General features: G+C 43.3%; 2 protein-coding genes across 3 annotated transcripts in view; one reads left to right on the top strand and one right to left on the bottom strand.

Moving 5' to 3' along the window:
• Positions 1–9,222, top strand: part of LOC135498810 (uncharacterized) — a 43,401-nt gene extending 34,179 nt beyond the window's left edge. For both annotated transcript variants that reach the window (XM_064789271.1, XM_064789270.1), the window contains exons 13-19: positions 566–741; positions 1,559–1,738; positions 3,306–3,479; positions 3,980–4,146; positions 4,405–6,045; positions 6,734–6,843; positions 7,317–9,222. In XM_064789271.1, the coding sequence (XP_064645341.1) occupies positions 566–741; positions 1,559–1,738; positions 3,306–3,479; positions 3,980–4,146; positions 4,405–6,045; positions 6,734–6,843; positions 7,317–7,467 (2,599 nt within the window). In that variant the 3' untranslated portion in view covers positions 7,468–9,222. The remainder of the gene's footprint in view (positions 1–565; positions 742–1,558; positions 1,739–3,305; positions 3,480–3,979; positions 4,147–4,404; positions 6,046–6,733; positions 6,844–7,316) is intronic.
• Positions 9,223–10,068: 846 nt separating this feature from the next.
• LOC135499067 (GA-binding protein subunit beta-1-like) lies at positions 10,069–17,872 on the bottom strand. Its single transcript, XM_064789706.1, has 10 exons — positions 17,770–17,872; positions 17,086–17,196; positions 16,600–16,797; positions 14,919–15,017; positions 14,201–14,393; positions 13,785–13,865; positions 13,085–13,213; positions 12,369–12,529; positions 11,602–11,709; positions 10,069–11,111 (listed from the first exon to the last, which is right to left on the bottom strand). Exons 2-10 carry the CDS (start codon positions 17,191–17,193, stop codon positions 10,944–10,946), a joined length of 1,245 nt encoding a protein of 414 aa, XP_064645776.1. The 5' UTR covers positions 17,194–17,196; positions 17,770–17,872; the 3' UTR covers positions 10,069–10,943.
• Positions 17,873–17,902: the final 30 nt, after the last annotated feature.

Raw genomic sequence — 17,902 nt, 5'->3', positions numbered from 1 at the left:
ACCTATCAACTAGGTGGGTACTTTCTGATGGTACCATTTGTAAACCTATCAACTTGGTGGGTACTTTCTGATGGTACCATTTGTAAACCTATCAACATAACCATTCATTGGAAAGGCCTCGATTAGTACTTTCTAATGGTACCATTCGTGAACCTTTTAACTCGACCATTCATTGGAAAGGCCTTGATGGGTACTTTCTGAATGTTTAATTTGCTTTGAAATAATTTCCAGTAAAATTTTAATCAAGCATTTTGAGTTGCAGAAAATACTTCAGGAGGTCAGTTATCCCTGAAATATAAAAATAAAAAATATTTTTCCATATATTTTTGCTGATTTATGGACATGAGGCACCCTCTTTCATCGTGCACAATTGAAAGACCAGTGCCTGTCAGATTTCAGAACAAACTATTTTTTCAGGAAATATGATGTAAAAACCCTGCACAATTGAAAGACCAGTGCCTATCAGATTTCAGAACAAACTATTTTTTTTAGGAAATATGATGTAAAAACCCTGCACAATTGAAAGACCTGTGCCTGTCAGATTTCAGAACAAACTATTTTTCAGGAAATATGTTCAGTGCACTCTCTGCCGCTATGCGACAAACTGCAGCAACGCCTATTCATCTCACATGATGAACTTCCACGCAGATTTCTCGAATCGCGAGGTCACACTGGAACAGAGGATGAAAGGTCGCATGTACTGCGTGTGTGGCTACTCCAGTCAGTTCGGAAATACCATCGGTAGGTTAAAAATCGGCCCGCTCAATCACATCATATCAGACACACGCTATTTTCCTTAATAACATTCCGCAAAGATGACGTCACTGCAGCTGCTGCCCTCTATTTCCCCATCGCTGAATTACAGGCAATGTCGGACAAACATGCGGTTTCGTAATGGATTCAGGCTTTCTAACTAGGGCAGTTAGATTCAATCTGGCACATGTCCGAGTGTTGGAAATACTACATAATTGTTCTGAATATTTCTCTCTTTGACTCTATGGTATCATTCATGCTAAAAACAACGCAGGGTCAAAGATAATTGACTTTGAAATAAGCTCAAATGCGTAGAAATAAGTGTCGATGTCCGACTGTCACGTGACTAAAACGTCATCAATATCTTATTCAAATGACCTTGTGAGCTATAAATAGTAACGTCGCGGAATGCTATTAGGGCTCTCTTTCCTGTGAGTTCATCACCTTCTGGCCAAACATTGGCCTCTTGGCTAAATACTGTCTTTTTGCATGGCATAATCATGAGACTAACTTGATATTATTAAAAATTGTTAAGGAGGATATTTCAGCCAATCATCTTGTGTTTTACAACAAGCAGTCATCATAACAGAAGCAGACGCTTCAGTTAATTCTTAACCAATCACAGTCATTGTCTGTACATCTAAACCAATCACATGCTTCCTCTCGAAATTTCAGCCAATCATCTTGTGTTTTGAGACAAGCAGTCATCATAACAGAAAAAGCAGACACCTCAGTTAATTCTTAACCAATCACAGTCATTGTCTGTACATCTAAACCAATCACATCCTTCCTCTGGAAATTTCAGCCAATCATCTTGTGTTTTGCAACAAGCAGACGTCATACAAGAACAAGCAGACGCCAAAATTTATTTTCGACGAGGAGTCGAATCCAAGCAGCGTGGATAGTTCAATATCCGAGGAGCAGCCACGGCCAGCCACGCTGTTTGATGCTCTGGGATTGGTCAAACGGAAGCCATCTGACCGAGGTAGGCAACGGATTCTAGTGTGACTCTTCCCTAGAGTGTTGGTGTCCCTGTGTTCCCTAGAGTGTGGTTAAGGGCAGTGATTCTAGTGTGACAGTTCCCTAGAGTGTTGGTGTCCCAGTGTTCCCTAGAGTGTGGTTAAGGGCAGTGATTCTAGTGTGACAGTTCCCTAGAGTGTTGGTGTCCCAGTGTTCCCTAGAGTGTGGTTAAAGGGATGATTCTAGTGTGACTGTTCCCTAGAGTGTTGGTGTCCTGTTGTTCCCTAGAGTGTGGTTCAAGGCAGGGATTCTAGTGTGACTCTTCCCTAGAGTGTTGGTGTCCCAGTGTTCCCTGTTCGTGTGGTTAAAGGCAGGGATTATAGTGTGACTGTTCCGTAGAGTGTTGGTGTCCCAGTGTTCCCTAGAGTGTGGTTAAAGGCAGGGATTCTAGTGTGACTCTTCCCTAGAGTGTTGGTGTCCCAGTGTTCCCTAGAGTGTGGTTAGATGCAGTGATTCTAGTGTGACTCTTCCCTAGAGTATTGGTGTCGCAGTGTTCCTAGAGTGTGGTTAAAGGCAGGGTTTCTAGTGTGACTCTTCCCTAGAGTGTTGGTGTCCCAGTGTTCCCTAGAGTGTGGTTAAAGGCAGTGATTCTAGTGTGACTCTTCCCTTGAGTGATGGTGTCCCAGTGTTCCCTAGAGTGTGGTTAAATGCAGGGATTCTAGTGTGACAGTTCCCTAGAGTGTTGGTGTCCCAGTGTTCCCTAGAGTGTGGTTAAAGGCAGGGATTCTAGTGGGGGTGTTCCCATTCATATGGTTAGAGGCAGATATTCTAGTGTGGGTGTTCCCATTCATATGGTTAGAGGCAGATATTCTAGTGTGGGTGTTCCCATTCATATGGTTAAAGGCAGGGATTCTAGTGTGGGTGTTCCCATTCATATGGTGAAAGGCAGGGATTCTAGTGTGGGTGTTCCCATTCATATGGTTAAAGGCAGGGATTCTAGTGTGGGTGTTCCCATTCATATGGTTAAAGGCAGGGATTCTAGTGTGGGTGTTCCCATTCATATGGTGAAAGGCAGATATTCTAGTGTGGGTGTTCCCATTCATATGGTTAAAGGCAGGGATTCTAGTGTGGGTGTTCCCATTCATATGGTTAAAGGCAGGGATTCTAGTGTGGGTGTTCCCATTCATATGGTTAAAGGCAGGGATTCTAGTGTGGGTGTTCCCATTCATATGGTGAAAGGCAGGGATTCTAGTGTGGGTGTTCCCATTCATATGGTGAAAGGCAGGGAATGGCTGCTTGGTTACAAATACGACTCATCCATGTAGCCTACTACTTTTCAATTGGCAGTAGACAAGATATTATGTTTACTGTCGATGATTGATGCCTTTCAGTTGAGGTGTTTGCACGCTAAATTCGCGTTCGCAGCGCATTTGCAAAAATCATCGAAAATGAAGTACGCAGAAACTGAAACAGCACCTGTGCATCGGGAAACCACACTTTCAATAGAAAATATTGAAGCATTCTGAAGTAAAAAAAACAGAATGTAAGAGTTAAATGATCGTTTGTTTAAAAAACTCTGTATTATATTTCAGGCAAATCAATCGCTGATTCACCACAGCGCATGGTTCGTAAGATCCTCCACGGTGTGATTGACGATATTTTCCCGGCTGAGACCACAGCGGCCGCAGTTTTGGATGAAGTCGTGACAGCGGCGTACGCGACACTCCAGCAGAATATCGCGGCCAAGAAAGAAGCAGAGAATAACTGTAAGTGGAACCACTGTTGTTGGCAAAGTCACCCTGGTGAATCGTTCCCCAGCTTGATGAGAATCGGGCAGGCACTCCAACTTGTCGAGTTGGCCTGTCCTGAGAAAGGAGACGGTTTTTCTTTAATGTTGGATACTGCCTTGTTGGAGTTTCCATGGAAACGATGACACGCAATGTTGTGTTCATTTTGTTCATTTTCATCACATACAGTAGAACCTCTCTATTAAGGACACCCTCGGGACTGACAAGTGCTGTCCTTAATAGAGAGGTGTCCTGATTAGAGAGATCAAATTGAAAGGAAACTTACCAATTTGGGACCAAAACTAGTGTCCTTAATAGAGAGGTTGTCCTTAATAGAGAGGTTGTCCTTAATAGAGAGGTTGTCCTTAATAGAGAGGTTGTCCTTAATAGAGAGGTTGTCCTTAATAGAGAGGTTGTCCTTAATAGAGAGGTGTCCGCTAAGGGAGGTTCCACTGTATTGCTATTTTATGATTTCCTAGATGAGGTTCCAGCCGACCCGATGAAACAAAAATGGCTACCGACGCGCGAGGACGAGGACATCCCAGCCGCGCTGAAAGGATCGCAGAAGTGGTCGGCCGTGAAGTTCAAGGAGAAGAAGGCTCCGAGTAAACGGTCTGTCTTCCTGGGGACTTCTGATGTTGAAGAGGTGAGTTTTTGAACAGGGAGATCGGTGGTGTAGTAATTAGAGCCCCAGGGTCTTAATCAGTAGGTTGTGGGTTCGACTCTTATCATTTCAATTGCTAAAGTAGCACTGCTGACGTTATGACCTGTTATTATTTGACGAAGTGTTTTTTACAAAGACAACTTATTAACGAATCTGTGTTACCTCTTCAGTATGAGAATGGGAGACTTAGCAATTTCATGGCAGCAAAACTTTAATAATTTTCATTTTCCGTCCGTACAGGATGAAGAGGATCAACTCACACAGACCAAGAAACTTAAGATAGATGACAACACCGTTGTCATGGAAACCACAAGCCCTGTTGCCATGGAAACCGAGAGTCCGGTTGCTGGTAGCTCGCGGGAGGAGAGTCCTGGAATGGAGGAGGAGGATACCTCCGAGATCGTTGAGCGGAAGGATAGTCCGATTATTGACGAGGAGGAATTGATTCCTGTTGTCGGTAGTCTGGTTGCTGAGGGAGATAGTCTGGTTGCCGAGGAAGATAGCCTGGTTCCCGAGGAAGACAGTGTGGTTGTAGAGGAAGACGGTATGGTTGTCGAGGAAGACGGTATGGTTGTCGAGGAAGATAGCATGGTTGCCGAGGAAGATAGCATGGTTGCCGAGGAAGATAGCATGGTTGCCGAGGAAGATAGCATGGTTACCGAGGATGACGGTTTGGTTGCTAAGGAAGACATTTCTATGACTATCACCAAGAATGAAAGTCCTGTTATAATGGAAGATAGCCTTGTTGCCGAGCCAGAGAGTTCTGTTGCTGAGGAAAATGATTCTGTTGCTAAGGCTGATAGCACTGAAGTTGAGAAAGAAATTACTGATATTAAGGAAGAAATTCCTGTTACCAAGGAGGAAATTCCAGTTGCTAAGAAAGATACTCATGTTGCTGAGGAAGAAGTGTGTGTTGCCAAGGAAGAGACTCCTGTTGCTAAGGTTGAGACTCATGTTGCCAAGGCAGAAACCCATGTTGCTAAGGAAGAGATTCCTATTGCTAAGGATGAGAACAAAACTATCTCACTGGGTCAGGATATCAGGGCTGATGATGCTGATGAAAGAGCAGATGAAAAAACAAATGTCATGGACATTGAGGTTCAAAAGGTTGAAGAGACAGTCGGAAAGAAAGGAGAGGGACGTGAAGAAATTGAAGAAAGAGAAAGAGTTGCTGAGACAAATGAGGAAGGAATGGAAGCAGACGTCAAAGATGAAGTTGAAGAAGAAGAAGAAGAAGAAGAAGAAGCTAAGGATGAAGAGGGTACCGAAGTGAAAGCAGAAGAGAGCGAAATAAAGAAGGAAGAAAAAAATGATGCTTCGCAGGGTCGGGAAGAGTACAGAACAAAATCAGAGGTGGATTCGCAAAGTCACGCCAAGCCGGAATCTAAGGCTGAGAAGCCCGGGACACCATCTCTGGACTCGGATAGAACTGTTGGTCAAAGTGTCGGAGGGAAAGGTGATGGTCCTGAGGAAGGTGTCGAGCGCCCTGGGGCGGACTGTAAACCTGAAGGTCAAGGTCAGATTGATCCAAGGTCACTTGGTCAAGGTCAAGGTCGTGCAAAGCCTGAAGACACTGAGGTCGAGGTGACAAAAAGTGAGAAATCGGACGCAGAAATGTCTTATGGTGGACGAGGTGACTCGGAGGCCGCAAAATTTGTCCCGCCCCCTGTTGGCGCAGCAACGAACGAGACAAAACGCGAAAATTCCGAAAAAAGTTCCGATTACTGGAAGGATGATCGAGAGAGGTCGCGAGGCGAGAGTTCGTCTGGTGGTGAGCGGAGGGAGCGGTCCGAGAGCCGTTCATCCGATGATAGGTCGTACGACCGCAGGCGGGATGAACAGCGGTCGCGAGATTACGACAATCGGGGAGACAGATATGGGGTGAGTGCTCATCACTGTATTGAGGGCCAGAATTATCGCTCCTCTTAACTTTGTTAATTTTGGCAAAGATTTGAAAAAAATTCAAAACTTTGCCATGGAGTCCACTATAGGCTACTGTCCACCTATGTGGGATCTTTTACTTGTCCTGGCTAAGACACTCAGGTACAAGGGACCACGGCTTTCAGTCTCATCCGACAGACCCTCGAGTATTTCATACATTGTACGTCATGACGTGTTGTGAAGAGCCGGGAATTTTCGTTCCTTGAAAGCCAAGCCGGTTCATCCTGAAATACAATCCTGGGTTCTCCCTGGGATCGAACCCAGGCCCTATTGCGTGGTAGCCAGCAGTATTAACACCTTGGCAATGAGACGCCTCGACTCAGAGCCTCAAACTTGTTGTGAAGAGCCAGGAATTTTAGTTCCTTGAAAGCCACGCCGGTTCATCCAGAAATACAATCCTGGGTTCTCCCTAAGTCTGTACCCAGGCCCCACTGTGTGGTAGCCAACAGTGTTAACCACCAGGCTATGAGGTTTTGAATAGATTCATATTGGGTAGCTTCAATCAAAACCGAAGAGAAATTTTGATAATGTTAGCAATCTGCAACTTTGTTCAACATAGGTAGCAGGCTGTAGTCCCAACCTTAACTCAGACACCGCCAGATATCACAGACATTTCTGCATATTTCAGCGAGATGACTACCGCCAAAGAGATTATGATCGCCATGGCAACCGAGACTACAGGTCGCAGGACTATCGCCAAGGTGATCGCTACCACGATCGCAGGGACGATCGCCACAGGTAAATTTGTTGTTTTGTGTGGAAGTGGGAGCCACCTCTCCGAGTATCTTCTACCTCTCGGATTATCTTCCACCTCTCCGAGTCAACATCCCAACTTTTTTGGTTCTAAAACTGAATGTGGTGTGTCAACATCGATTTCAAACATGGATATTGTTGTGGCCTCTAACTGGTACAGTAGAACCTCTCTATTAAGGACACCCTCGGGACCGACGAGGGTTGTCCTTAATATAGAGGTGTCCTGATTAGAGAGGTCAAATTGAATGGAAACAACCACTTTGGGACCAAAACTAGTGTCCTTAATAGAGAGGTTGTCCTTAATAGAGTGGGTGTCCTAAATAGTGAGGTGTCCGCTAAGGGAGGTTCCACTGTATGTCAATTTGCCACCCAATGCTGTTGTAAAAGGAGAATTCGTACTGTATGGCGCTTTAAAAAGCATCAGAAAAATATTCCAATATATTTTGGTGTGTTTTCAGAGATGATCGTCACGGCAACCGCGACCGTCACCACAGGGACAATCGCCATGGCGATAGAGACCGTGATAGAGATCACTACAGGCAGGACCAGTACCGTAACCGTGGAAACCGAAATAGTGGCGGAGGAGGGTACCGAAGGGACTATTATTAGATAGTGTTGTCATAGCGACCATAATTGTTTGTCTGATGTCATATAGCCATGGCAATAGAGATTAGTAAATGTTGAAGTTTTACAACCAATTAGGATGATTTAAAAAAAGGTTATTTGAGACGCATTTGTGTAAATAGTATAAAAATTTTCTAAGCAAGGGGAGGAAAAGTGTTGTAATGCAGTAGAACCTCTCTATTAAGGACACCCTCGGCACTGACAAGTGCTGTCCTTAATAGAAAGGTGTCCTGATTAGAGAGGTCAAATTGAAAGGAGACTACCAATTTGGGACCAAAACTAGTGTCCTTAATAGAGAGGTTGTCCTTAATAGAGAGGTTGTCCTTAATAGAGAGGTGTCCTTAAAAGAGAGGTTGTCCTTAATAGAGAGGTGTCCTTAATAGAGAGGTGTCCGTTAAGGGAGGTTCCACTGTATTTATGAACCTGGATTGCTCACATTCAATAAGAATATCCTCTATGATTCTTATTTAATAAGACCTTCCAATGAGGACACTTTTAGAGTTTTTTTGACTACTGTTAATGAAAAAATACCTCTTGGGAGTTGAATTTTACAAAGGAAAATGCATTTAGAGGTACACTGGGTGTTCAAATCGCTAGGATACTTCAAAATTGGGGACATTTGACTGAAAATAGTCCAACATCTATTTGAAATACTGTTTGGACATTTTTTGGGAATGACAGGTCAGTTTGATGGACTTAATTGGCATTTGACTCATCAATCAAAGTTAAAACAAGTTAATTATTGACAAAGAATAATTTTGGAAATCTTCGAAGATGCATATATATGCATTTGTTCATTTCGCAAAAGTTGCGTGAATTCCTCGGTAAAATAATCGAAGTGTTTGCAGATTTGCTGTGAAATCTTTAACTTTGTGGAATGAGCAATAGCTTTGTACAGTGTTGATCTGAAGGAATTAGTCACAGTCATTTCAGAAAAGTTCTGAAAATTGAAAAAAAATAAATTTGTCGTTTCATAGATTTTTCTGAGGAGGGGGGGTGAAGACCTCTCACGATAAACTGCGTTTTTGAACATCTTTTTAAATTCAAATCTTGGGGAATATTTTCAAGTTTTCGAAAATTTTGGTCAAGACGCCAAGACCAATTATGGGGTGGCTACTTCCTTTTGCGCAAGACTGTACGATATTCTTTATAAATGATGAAAATGTTATGTGTTCAAAACAGCAAAAGCAGTCTCATTGACGATGTTAGTGTTGGTATAAAAATTGTAAAATGTTAATTTAGTTCATAATTATATATCAAGTTATTCAGAAAAAAGTCCCCGTCTCTTAAAGGGCTACGCCGTCATCAAAAATTTGAAATTGTAATTAGATTTGAAAATCTAAAATTGCGTAAATTCCAACTGAATTTCAGCTTTGACGTTGGCCAAACCTGCCTCTGGTCAAGGACGATCACGCACGGCTATTAATACACCCAATTGGTGCCTAACTGTAGTGGCACGTAAACACGCTCATCCCGCCTTGGAGGAAGAATACTCCGTGGAGAAAATCACCTCCAAGTGTAGAGCGAACGCTGGAGAAGAAGAGTGGAGACTATTCTGTGACTATCACCTACCAATAACTTCTTTACACCTTCACAAAATAAAACAAAATCTTGCTATTAAGGCCGTTTTATCTTAGAAACCAGTGTCGGTGGTAATTTTGGCATAATCCGGGATAATCTTGTTTGTAAACATTTTTCTTAAAACTTGTAATTGTTAAATAATGATCAAAATAACATTCATTGTGGACTACTGCTTTTTCATTGGTTTTTGTCCGACGATTTTGGTCATGTGACTTGGATCAGTGTCAAAAAAATTCATGGGAGAGCCTCATAGCCTAGTGGTTAACACTGCTGGCTACCACGCAATAGGGCCCGGGTTCGATCCCGGGGAGAACCCAGGATTGTATAGGAGCCCCATAGCCTAGTGGTTAACACTGCTGGCTACCACGCAATAGGGCCCGGGTTCGATCCCGGGGAGAACCCAGGATTGTATTTCTGAATGAACCGGCTTTCAAGGAACTACAATTCCTGGCTCTTCACAAAACCTACAATGTATGAAATAGTCGAGGGTCTGTCGGATGAGACTAAAAGCCGTGGTCCCTTGAACCCGAGTGTCTAAGCCAGGACAAGTAAAAGATCCCACATAGGTGGACAGTAGCCTATAGTGGACTCCATACCTCCGGTAAAAATCCAATAGGGTTACGACGCCAGTAATGATGATGAATGATGATGAATGAGACACAGGATATCTCCGTTGTGACGATAACGGAACAAAGGGCTCGTCCATGACTTTCGTGTGCAGTGCAGGACACCTCCTGTTCTTCGATAGAAGGAATGTCACAATCGTGCATACTGTAACACATGCAAAATTTGCTCAACCTCACTATGTCACTTATTGATCTTTTTTTCACAGGTCTTTGTCAGGCCTGGGGACTTTCATAATGAAATTTCCTTTCTGATGGACGGGTAGTCTAGGCTGGGATCATCTTGACCCTCAAGCCTCAGAGGGGTGGTAACGGACCGATTAACTCTGATGGTTCAGAATGGACTGGGAGAGGGGAAAGAATAAGTTAACTGACATTTCTGATTCACAAAATATTTTATTTCAAAAGGTTTATTTACACAATTTATCAATAGTGGCAGTGCAAATCCGACATACAGAATTTTAAGATTATGACGGTTTTTTTACCACTTTCACGCGAGATCGTCACTGTAGCGAAAAACCATATCAAGTCTTAATTGCGAGAAAAAAGAAAAAACTCTCGATGTTTTCCACGAATCTATTCATAGAATAGAAAGGGGGATTACCCATCTTATTTTTGCTGTGAGTTTTATTTAAGTCAGACACATGCTTAATGGGAACTGATACCGCCAAGCCAGTTCGTATGACCTCGTTTTCATTTCCCGCGTATCGGGTGATCAGAACGAGGCATGAATGAAACATGGCGCCTAGCTGTCAATCATTCAGTGACGTCACTACTATGGAATTTACTACGAAAACTCATGAATGAAAGATCGCATGACTCACGTGATTCTCACATGATTCTCAATAATAACAAATTGAACTGCGCATGCTCGGGCACTGGGGGCGGAGCTACAAATCTGAACTCGAATAGAAAGTTGGAAGTTTGACTTTCTCGGGCGGTGAAAGTCGAAAAGTGGAATAAATCGCTCGGCGGTTCCAGTTCCCTTTAATGCAGAAGTGGAGAAGGTCAAATTAACCCCCTCCCTCCTCTCCATCCAAGGGTCAGATTCACCCGTGGGGGGGGGGTCAGACACATGGGTATAAGCCCCAATAATTTCACTCCTGATCAACCTGAACACAGAGACTTACGAAGGTCAACAGACCAACTTTCAGATTACTATTAAATCCGACTATGTACACCTGTACTGCAAATTTTGCCGCTGCCCCAAAACGAGGCCCGAATCGTCCAGAACCGATATCTCAATCTCCCACAACCTCACGAACTATCGTCCTTTTTCGACAACTCCGTTAGTTTCCTCTTGTAGCCCTCGGCCTCCTGTTCTTTCTGTATCAACTGCTGTTTGTACTGCTTAGCCTCTTTCTGTATGGCCTCAAGGTGGCGCTTCAGTTCCTCGGGGCCCATCGCGTCGAAGTTCGAGTGAATCTGGAGAAACGAAAATCGATTAAAATGCTTCGAAAAAATAAATAAAATAAGGACACCCATGGGACTGACAAGTGCTGTCCTTAATAGAGAGGTGTCCTGGTTAGAGAGGTCAAATTGAATGGGAACAACGAATTTGGCAGCAAAACTAGTGTCCTTAATGGAGAGGTTGTCCTTTATAGAGAGGTGTCCTGATTAGAGAGGTCAAATTCAATGGAAACAACCAATTTGGGACCAAAACTAGTGTCCTTAATAGAGAGGTTGTCTTTAATAGAGAGGTTGTCCTTAATAGAGAGGTTGTCCTTAATAGAGAGGTTGTCCTTAATAGAGAGGTTGTCCTTAATAGAGAGGTTGTCCTTAATAGAGAGGTTGTCCTTAATAGAGAGGTTGTCCTTAATAGAGAGGTTGTCCTTAATAGAGAGGTTGTCCTTAATAGAGAGGTGTCCGCTGAGGGAGGTTCCACTGTACCTCATCCCAAAACACCTCAACTCACCTCTATATACTGGACGCCATCTTCCCCCTCGTCGATCCGGAGTCTCTTGGTGCCTGGTTCCTCCTCCTTCTCCTCTGTCATAGCGACCACGAGGTCCCCGCTCCCCTCCTTGAAAGAAAACAAAACAAAAATGATAAAAGGGCAGAGACCTGTATTCATCCACGACCGGAAGTGTGGCACAGTCACATAGAGCTTATCAAAATGTCAAGTTGTGGTAAATACATGGCTGGGATGGACCAAAGTGGAATTAATTCTCAATCTGTGGTTGATTCTTAATCTACAGAGTCAGGCCATCACAGAAATATGCTTTTTGATAATATATTTAAGAAAATGTGGTCTCACTGGTCAGTTTAGAACTTGTACTTTGACAGGGCCATATCAATGCGCCAGTGACCTTTTGATGGATATGGTGTACGGAAATCTTTTTTTCTCAGGCAATCGGTATTGGAATTTTTAAAAACTTTATTATGCTATTGGCAAAGGGTTCTTCTTGACATATATAAAATTTTGTGCAGATTGATTGGTCCAAGGTGTACTTTTTTTACCAAAACGTATGCACAACAATGTACATGTAATGTACACAAGTTTTGATAGAGGACTCTGGCCAAAAGCACACTTTTGTTTATCAGTGGCAGTCGCATTGTCAACTAAAGCCTTTTTCAAATTTGCAAATTTTGGAACGTCCTGTGATACAAGTGCTCTTCAGCAGGCTTGAACCAGTCAACCCAGTATACAAATTTGATTGATTAATTGATTTATCGACTGACCTTGTCCTGATCCGTCACTATGGCGATGACGCGCTGCTCGTCATCGTTGTCCTGGATGACGGTCTCCATGGGGTGTTCGACCTCCGTGTCCTGTATGATGACCTCTTCTGTCACCTCGTTGGACTGCTTCTTCACAAAGTTCAGCGCGAGTTTTCCAGCCTCTGCAAAGAAAGATACGAGATACTGTGCACCCCAACTTTATCGTGCCCTCGATACCAATCGTAATGTTTCCTGACTTTCGTCCTTGAGTCCAACATTTTAAATGTCACCAGAAAAGATTGTAGCAGTTCTATTTTTACAGATCGCAGTTATTTGCAAACTTTGGGTGTTTACAATAATGATTATGGGCGTACTAATTACAGTGGAACCTCTCATAGCGGACACCTCTCTATTAAGGACAACCTCTCTATTAAGGACAACCTCTCTATTAAGGACACCCTCTCTTATAAGGACACTGGTTTCGGTCCCAAACCTGTCGTTTTCATTCAAATTGTCAGTCCCAAGGGTGTCCTTAATAGAGAGGTTTTACTGTAGTTGTATTTTGCTCCATATGTAATACTGCCACAGAAAATGATGAGTCGGGTTTTGATCTGTTACATGTATCTTCCAATAAATGAATTAGCCAGGCAACCAGATCGCTTGGAGGAAACCTGCTTTCCTCAATTTGGGCTTATTCTACCGTGAAAATGGACGCGACTATTCCGTGTTTACAGTACCTGTCAGCGTGAACTGCTGGCCACTCTCTAAAGCTGACGACACCACATTCTGTATCCTCGTCTCATCTATGGATATTGTGGCGATGCCCTGGGAATCCAACCAATGTAGCGCATCGGCTGACGTCGTGGCTGAAACAGAAATCAGAAATTGACAAAGGAATTTTGACGACTATCGTTTCGACCTACATTTTACATTTTCTCGGGCGGTGAAAATGAACATTCTCATTTCCTGATTTTGGGTGCAAAATTTCAAGAGGTTATTTTCCCCAATAGGGCAAGTTGCCCCCCCCCCCCACAGTCCTTCGAATGAGACTCAAAACCGAGGTTCCTTGTACCTGGTGTCTATGCCAGGGCAGGTTAAAGACCCCACCAAGGGAGAAACATGAGTAGCTTGCGTGGACTCTATCTCTCTCGCCAAAGTCGGCCCACTAGGCCAATAAACCCAATTGGCGCCTAACCGTAGTGGCACGCAGGATACGCTCATCCCGCCTTGGAGGAGGATTACTCCTAGGAGAATGACCCCTCCAAGTGCAGAGCGAACGCTGAAGAAGAAGAAGAAGAAGAAGAATTTCCTGATTTTGGGTGCAAAATTTCAAAAGGTTTTTTTTCCCCAATAGGGCAAGTTGCCCCCCCCCCCCACCTCACCTCCAAGACCAAAAGGCTAGCCAAACCCCTGGCTAAGCAGGATAGCTCTACTTACTTGTGGATGTGCTAAGTGGGGCTGTAGCCTCCGCTAGTGCTGCTAAGGTTGCTAAAACGGACGTGCTGCTCTGGTCCCCATCTGTAAAGCGACAGAATCATACGACATTCAGTACCGACAACAGCTAGCGTTAAAGGGACTATACAACAATGGTAATGTTAAAGGAGCTATACTACAAAGTAGTGTCAAGTGTTAAAGGGACTATGCCGCAAAGAAGCATTTTGATATTTTTTTGCAGTTGTCATTTATAGGGCGATCTTCGGATTATGAGTCCAAGACCTTAACCACTAGACCACGCCGCTCAGTGTCTTTATAGAGAGGATGTCCTTATTACTGAGGTGTCCGCTAAGAGAGGTCCACTGTGCCTCGTTTTGTAATGAAAGATTTCATTTCCTTGTCATGAGTTACATCCTCACCTGACAAGCTTTCCGCACTGACCATGATTGGCTGAGTCTCGAGCACCTCCGTCGTCACCTCCTGCGTCTGATCCTCCAGGGACGCGATCGTCAGCGGTGTGATTGGGTCCTGGTGGCTGGCCACCGCCTGCAGCAAGGTTATCACGTCTATCCTGTCATTGGCTACCGCTATGTGGATGGCGGTGCGCTCGAACTGAAAAAGATCGAGAGAATAATTTACGAAGTCTTCCCAAATGTGCAAAACACCGACGTCAAGGGGGGGGCATGTATATACAAAGTTTACATAATGAATTTTGTCGTCGATAAAGTGTTTTCAAAATAACAACATTAATCACTTCACAATGCATTGAAAGTTCTCGCTTAGTACTTTCTGAGCGGTTTATTGTGGAGAACCCTTACTTCTAATTACAGTAGGACCTCTCTATTAAGGACACCTCCGGGACTGACAAGTGCTGTCCTTAAAAGAGAGGTGTCCTGATTAGAGAGGTCAAATTGAGTGGAAACAACCAATTTGGGACTAAAACTAGTGTCCTTAATAGAGAGGTTGTCCTTAATAGAGAGGTTGTCCTTAATAGAGAGGTGTCCTTAATAGAGAGGTTGTCCTTGATAGAGAGGTTGTCCTTAATAGAGAGGTGTCCGCTAAGAGAGGTTCACTGTTTTCTCAAAATAATCTACCGGTACACTGATTTAACTCCGCCTAAAGATTTGACGTCGTTACCTTGTCCTCACAATTGACGTCAGCGCCTTTGTTTACCAACGCTTGTACAACCTCGGTGTGGCCTCGTTCGACCGCCCAGTGTAGTGGCGTCATTTTGAGCTGAAAGATTAAACACATCTTGAACACATCTTAATTTCCTAATGCGAGCTTCACTCTCAGAAAACATCTACCGTATTTTGCTGCGTATAAGGCGCAGCTTTTTGACCCAAGAAAGCCCTAAAATCGGGGGGTGCGCGTTATACGAAGGTGCGTGTTATCTATGGCCTAGCCCTAGGAAGCCACCGAATGATCACAAGATTTTTTCCATCAACTCATTTCTTTTGACGGCTTTTTTGGCTCGCAACCAAGTCGGCGCATTTTATATTTTTGCACGAAAGAAAAATCGGGAATATCGATGCACTTTGCATAGTTCACCGATGCTAACTCGCCTGTTCTGTACGCAATACACATTAGTATCCTCATTATCATTTCAGTTACTTCTATAAATGTTTTTGAGGGTCCTTAGCGGCAATATTCAGAGCGTAGATGCGAGATAAATCCAAATCGATAAATCAGCTGATCGTGTGCCGCCATGATTTAACATCAAAGCGAGGCTTTTACGAAGGAAAGATAGGCAGGGGGCATCTCAGTAGTATGTAAAATGTACTGCGTGTTATACGTAGGTGCGCCTTATGTCTGGATTTTGTCTACGGACTCAATGGGTGCGCTTTATACCCCGGTGCGTTTTATACGCAGCGAAATACGTATGTAAAATTATCTTACAAATTGATTAAGGGCGGGAGTAACTCAGATGTCTCCAAATCTCTCAGTTTAATGGCACAATCATACAACATTCCTAGGTAGGATTTTGTGGCTAGAGGTAAACCAGAGCCTGTCAAACCACGAGATGAAATTTCAAGGAGAGCCGCAGCGATCAGGGACTTCTTGGGACCAAGGGACAGTATGGACACTGATGATAAAGCAAGGGTAAATGTCATTCTAGACTTCCTGTGCACACACTAGATCTCATAAGCACTATCTTATGGTGACTGGGGGATGGCTCTGATTTCTGCGGCCGTCCTCCGCCGGTTTTTTGAGGCATATTGTAAACATACAAATTATGTTACGTATGTACGGTATTTGTTAATCTTTTTATCACCTTCTGTTCTTTTGTTATACACACACCACAATGTAATCGATTATTACATGAATAAAGATACATAATAATAATAAAGCTCCTGGCAAATTATCCCTTCGATAAGTTTGTCCCTCTCCTATCTCCTAATAGTGTGGTTCAGATATCTTGAAAATCGCTCTCATTTTCACAATTGCTTTTCGATTTTCATCAAACCTACCTCAAATTGAGCGGTACAGCATGTCCCTGCATTTTAAACCATTCAAAAGTTCATTCCAACCACAACCGCTCCAGAAAATGATGATTTTGTGCAGCCACAATGCTAAATGCGTGTCCAACACGACGCGTCGTGATGACACTACTTGCAAAAGATCGTAAGGAGTTTGTCCAACGTCATTTTTAAAAACAATGGCGTGAAACCCCAGTGCAAATGGTGGGTACTCAAATCTCCCATGCTGGAATATCGGGCCTTTTTTTCTGGAGCCGTTGCAGTCAGAATGAACTTTTGAATGGTTAATGAACGGTGTGAGAACTATGCAAATGAAACGTCTGCCGATTTTCACTCACCATGTCCTTAGCTTCGACATCAGCGCCATGCCCCAGCAGGAGCTCCACAATATCCAGGTTGCCCTCCTGTGAGGCAACGTGTAACGGCGTCCTATCAACCTTGGTCCTAGCGTCGCGGCTTATTCCCGACCGTAGGAGAACCTCGGCCGTCCCTCGGTGGCCGTTGTTCGAGGCAAAGTGCAACGGTGATGTACCGAGCTGGAAAGTTAACACAGGTGTTGGTAATTAAATGGATGGAAAATTAACTAATTATCTTCCAAGCGAGAAAATTGACGGTAATTAATTAATTAATTGGATTCATTAGTTTAATTTACCAAATAAAACTTAATTAACTAATCAATTAGACTAAAATGAAATTTAGATCTAAATTTGAAAATTTTTACTTAATTTTACTTAATTACTCAATTAGAAAACTAGCTTTCAAGTAATTTTTGCTAACCATCTATCCACACTACAGACCACTTCTCGATTATCTGATATTCTTACCCAATCGGTCGTAAAAGGTGCGCCATTAGCCATGAGGGTTCGTACATCGTCCACATCACCGAGACGCGAAGCATGTAGCAGTCGCTTCCCAAGGTCAACCAGGGACATTCCCTGAAAGAAAGCAGAGGTGATGAATTGTGTTGGCTAAAGTCTTATTCCTATCATAAACTACATGCAGCAGAACCTCTCTATTATTAAGCACACCCTTGTGACTGACAAGAAGTGCTGTCCTTAAAGGAGAGGTGTCCTGATTCATTGCCCAACGGCTATAGACACCCTGCGATAAATTTCGGCCATTTTGAAAGAACCCTTTTCATCGTTTTTCACAGGCAACGTTCGATTTTTTTTCTTTGAAAAGGCCTACCTGACCTGTGCGCAGAGCAAACCGCAGACTCTACCAGAAAAAGGCCTGCATCTGTCTAGTGTAGGTCGTTTGATACATACACAATGCAAGTGACACGTAGGCCCCTATTATTGTCGAAAGACAATGTCAATGTCAAGTCTCAAGAACGATGAATGATGGAGTTTTTCCAAGGAGTTTTTCAGTGTTACTGTTTTTTCATGTTTTTGACAATTTTTTGGCAACAAAAGATACGATTGTGAATCAATCGTGCCATCTTTTAAAATAAAGACCATGTTTACATATACTGTTGATATGGAATAACAATAAGATCATGTGTTTACCGAGTTTCAAAGAGTAATTTGGAAGAAATACGAGGTTATTTCACGAAAATGTTAGCAGAAAGCTACCGACGCCGGAAGTTTCGATGTTTTTCCGGAAGCAGTGCAAAATGTGATTTCATGACCATGGGACCGG

The sequence above is a fragment of the Lineus longissimus genome, chromosome 14, assembly GCF_910592395.1.
Source record: "Lineus longissimus chromosome 14, tnLinLong1.2, whole genome shotgun sequence".
NCBI lineage: Eukaryota > Metazoa > Nemertea > Pilidiophora > Heteronemertea > Lineidae > Lineus > Lineus longissimus.
Note: the sequence above shows the minus strand (reverse complement) of the source record. Positions and strands in the feature narration are given on the sequence as shown.

What these genes read in the sequence shown, in the direction of transcription:
- LOC135499067 (XM_064789706.1), bottom strand. Translation starts at nt 17,193, where the DNA reads ATGTCCCTGGTTGACCTTGGGAAGCGACTGCTACATGCTTCGCGTCTC. An exon ending in TAGTGACGGATCAGGACAAG is followed by an intron (nt 11,710 to 12,368) that starts GTCAGTCGATAA and finishes TTTTCTTTCAAG; the next exon opens with GAGGGGAGCGGGGACCTCGT. An exon ending in ATGGCGTCCAGTATATAGAG is followed by an intron (nt 11,112 to 11,601) that starts GTGAGTTGAGGT and finishes TCGTTTCTCCAG; the next exon opens with ATTCACTCGAACTTCGACGC.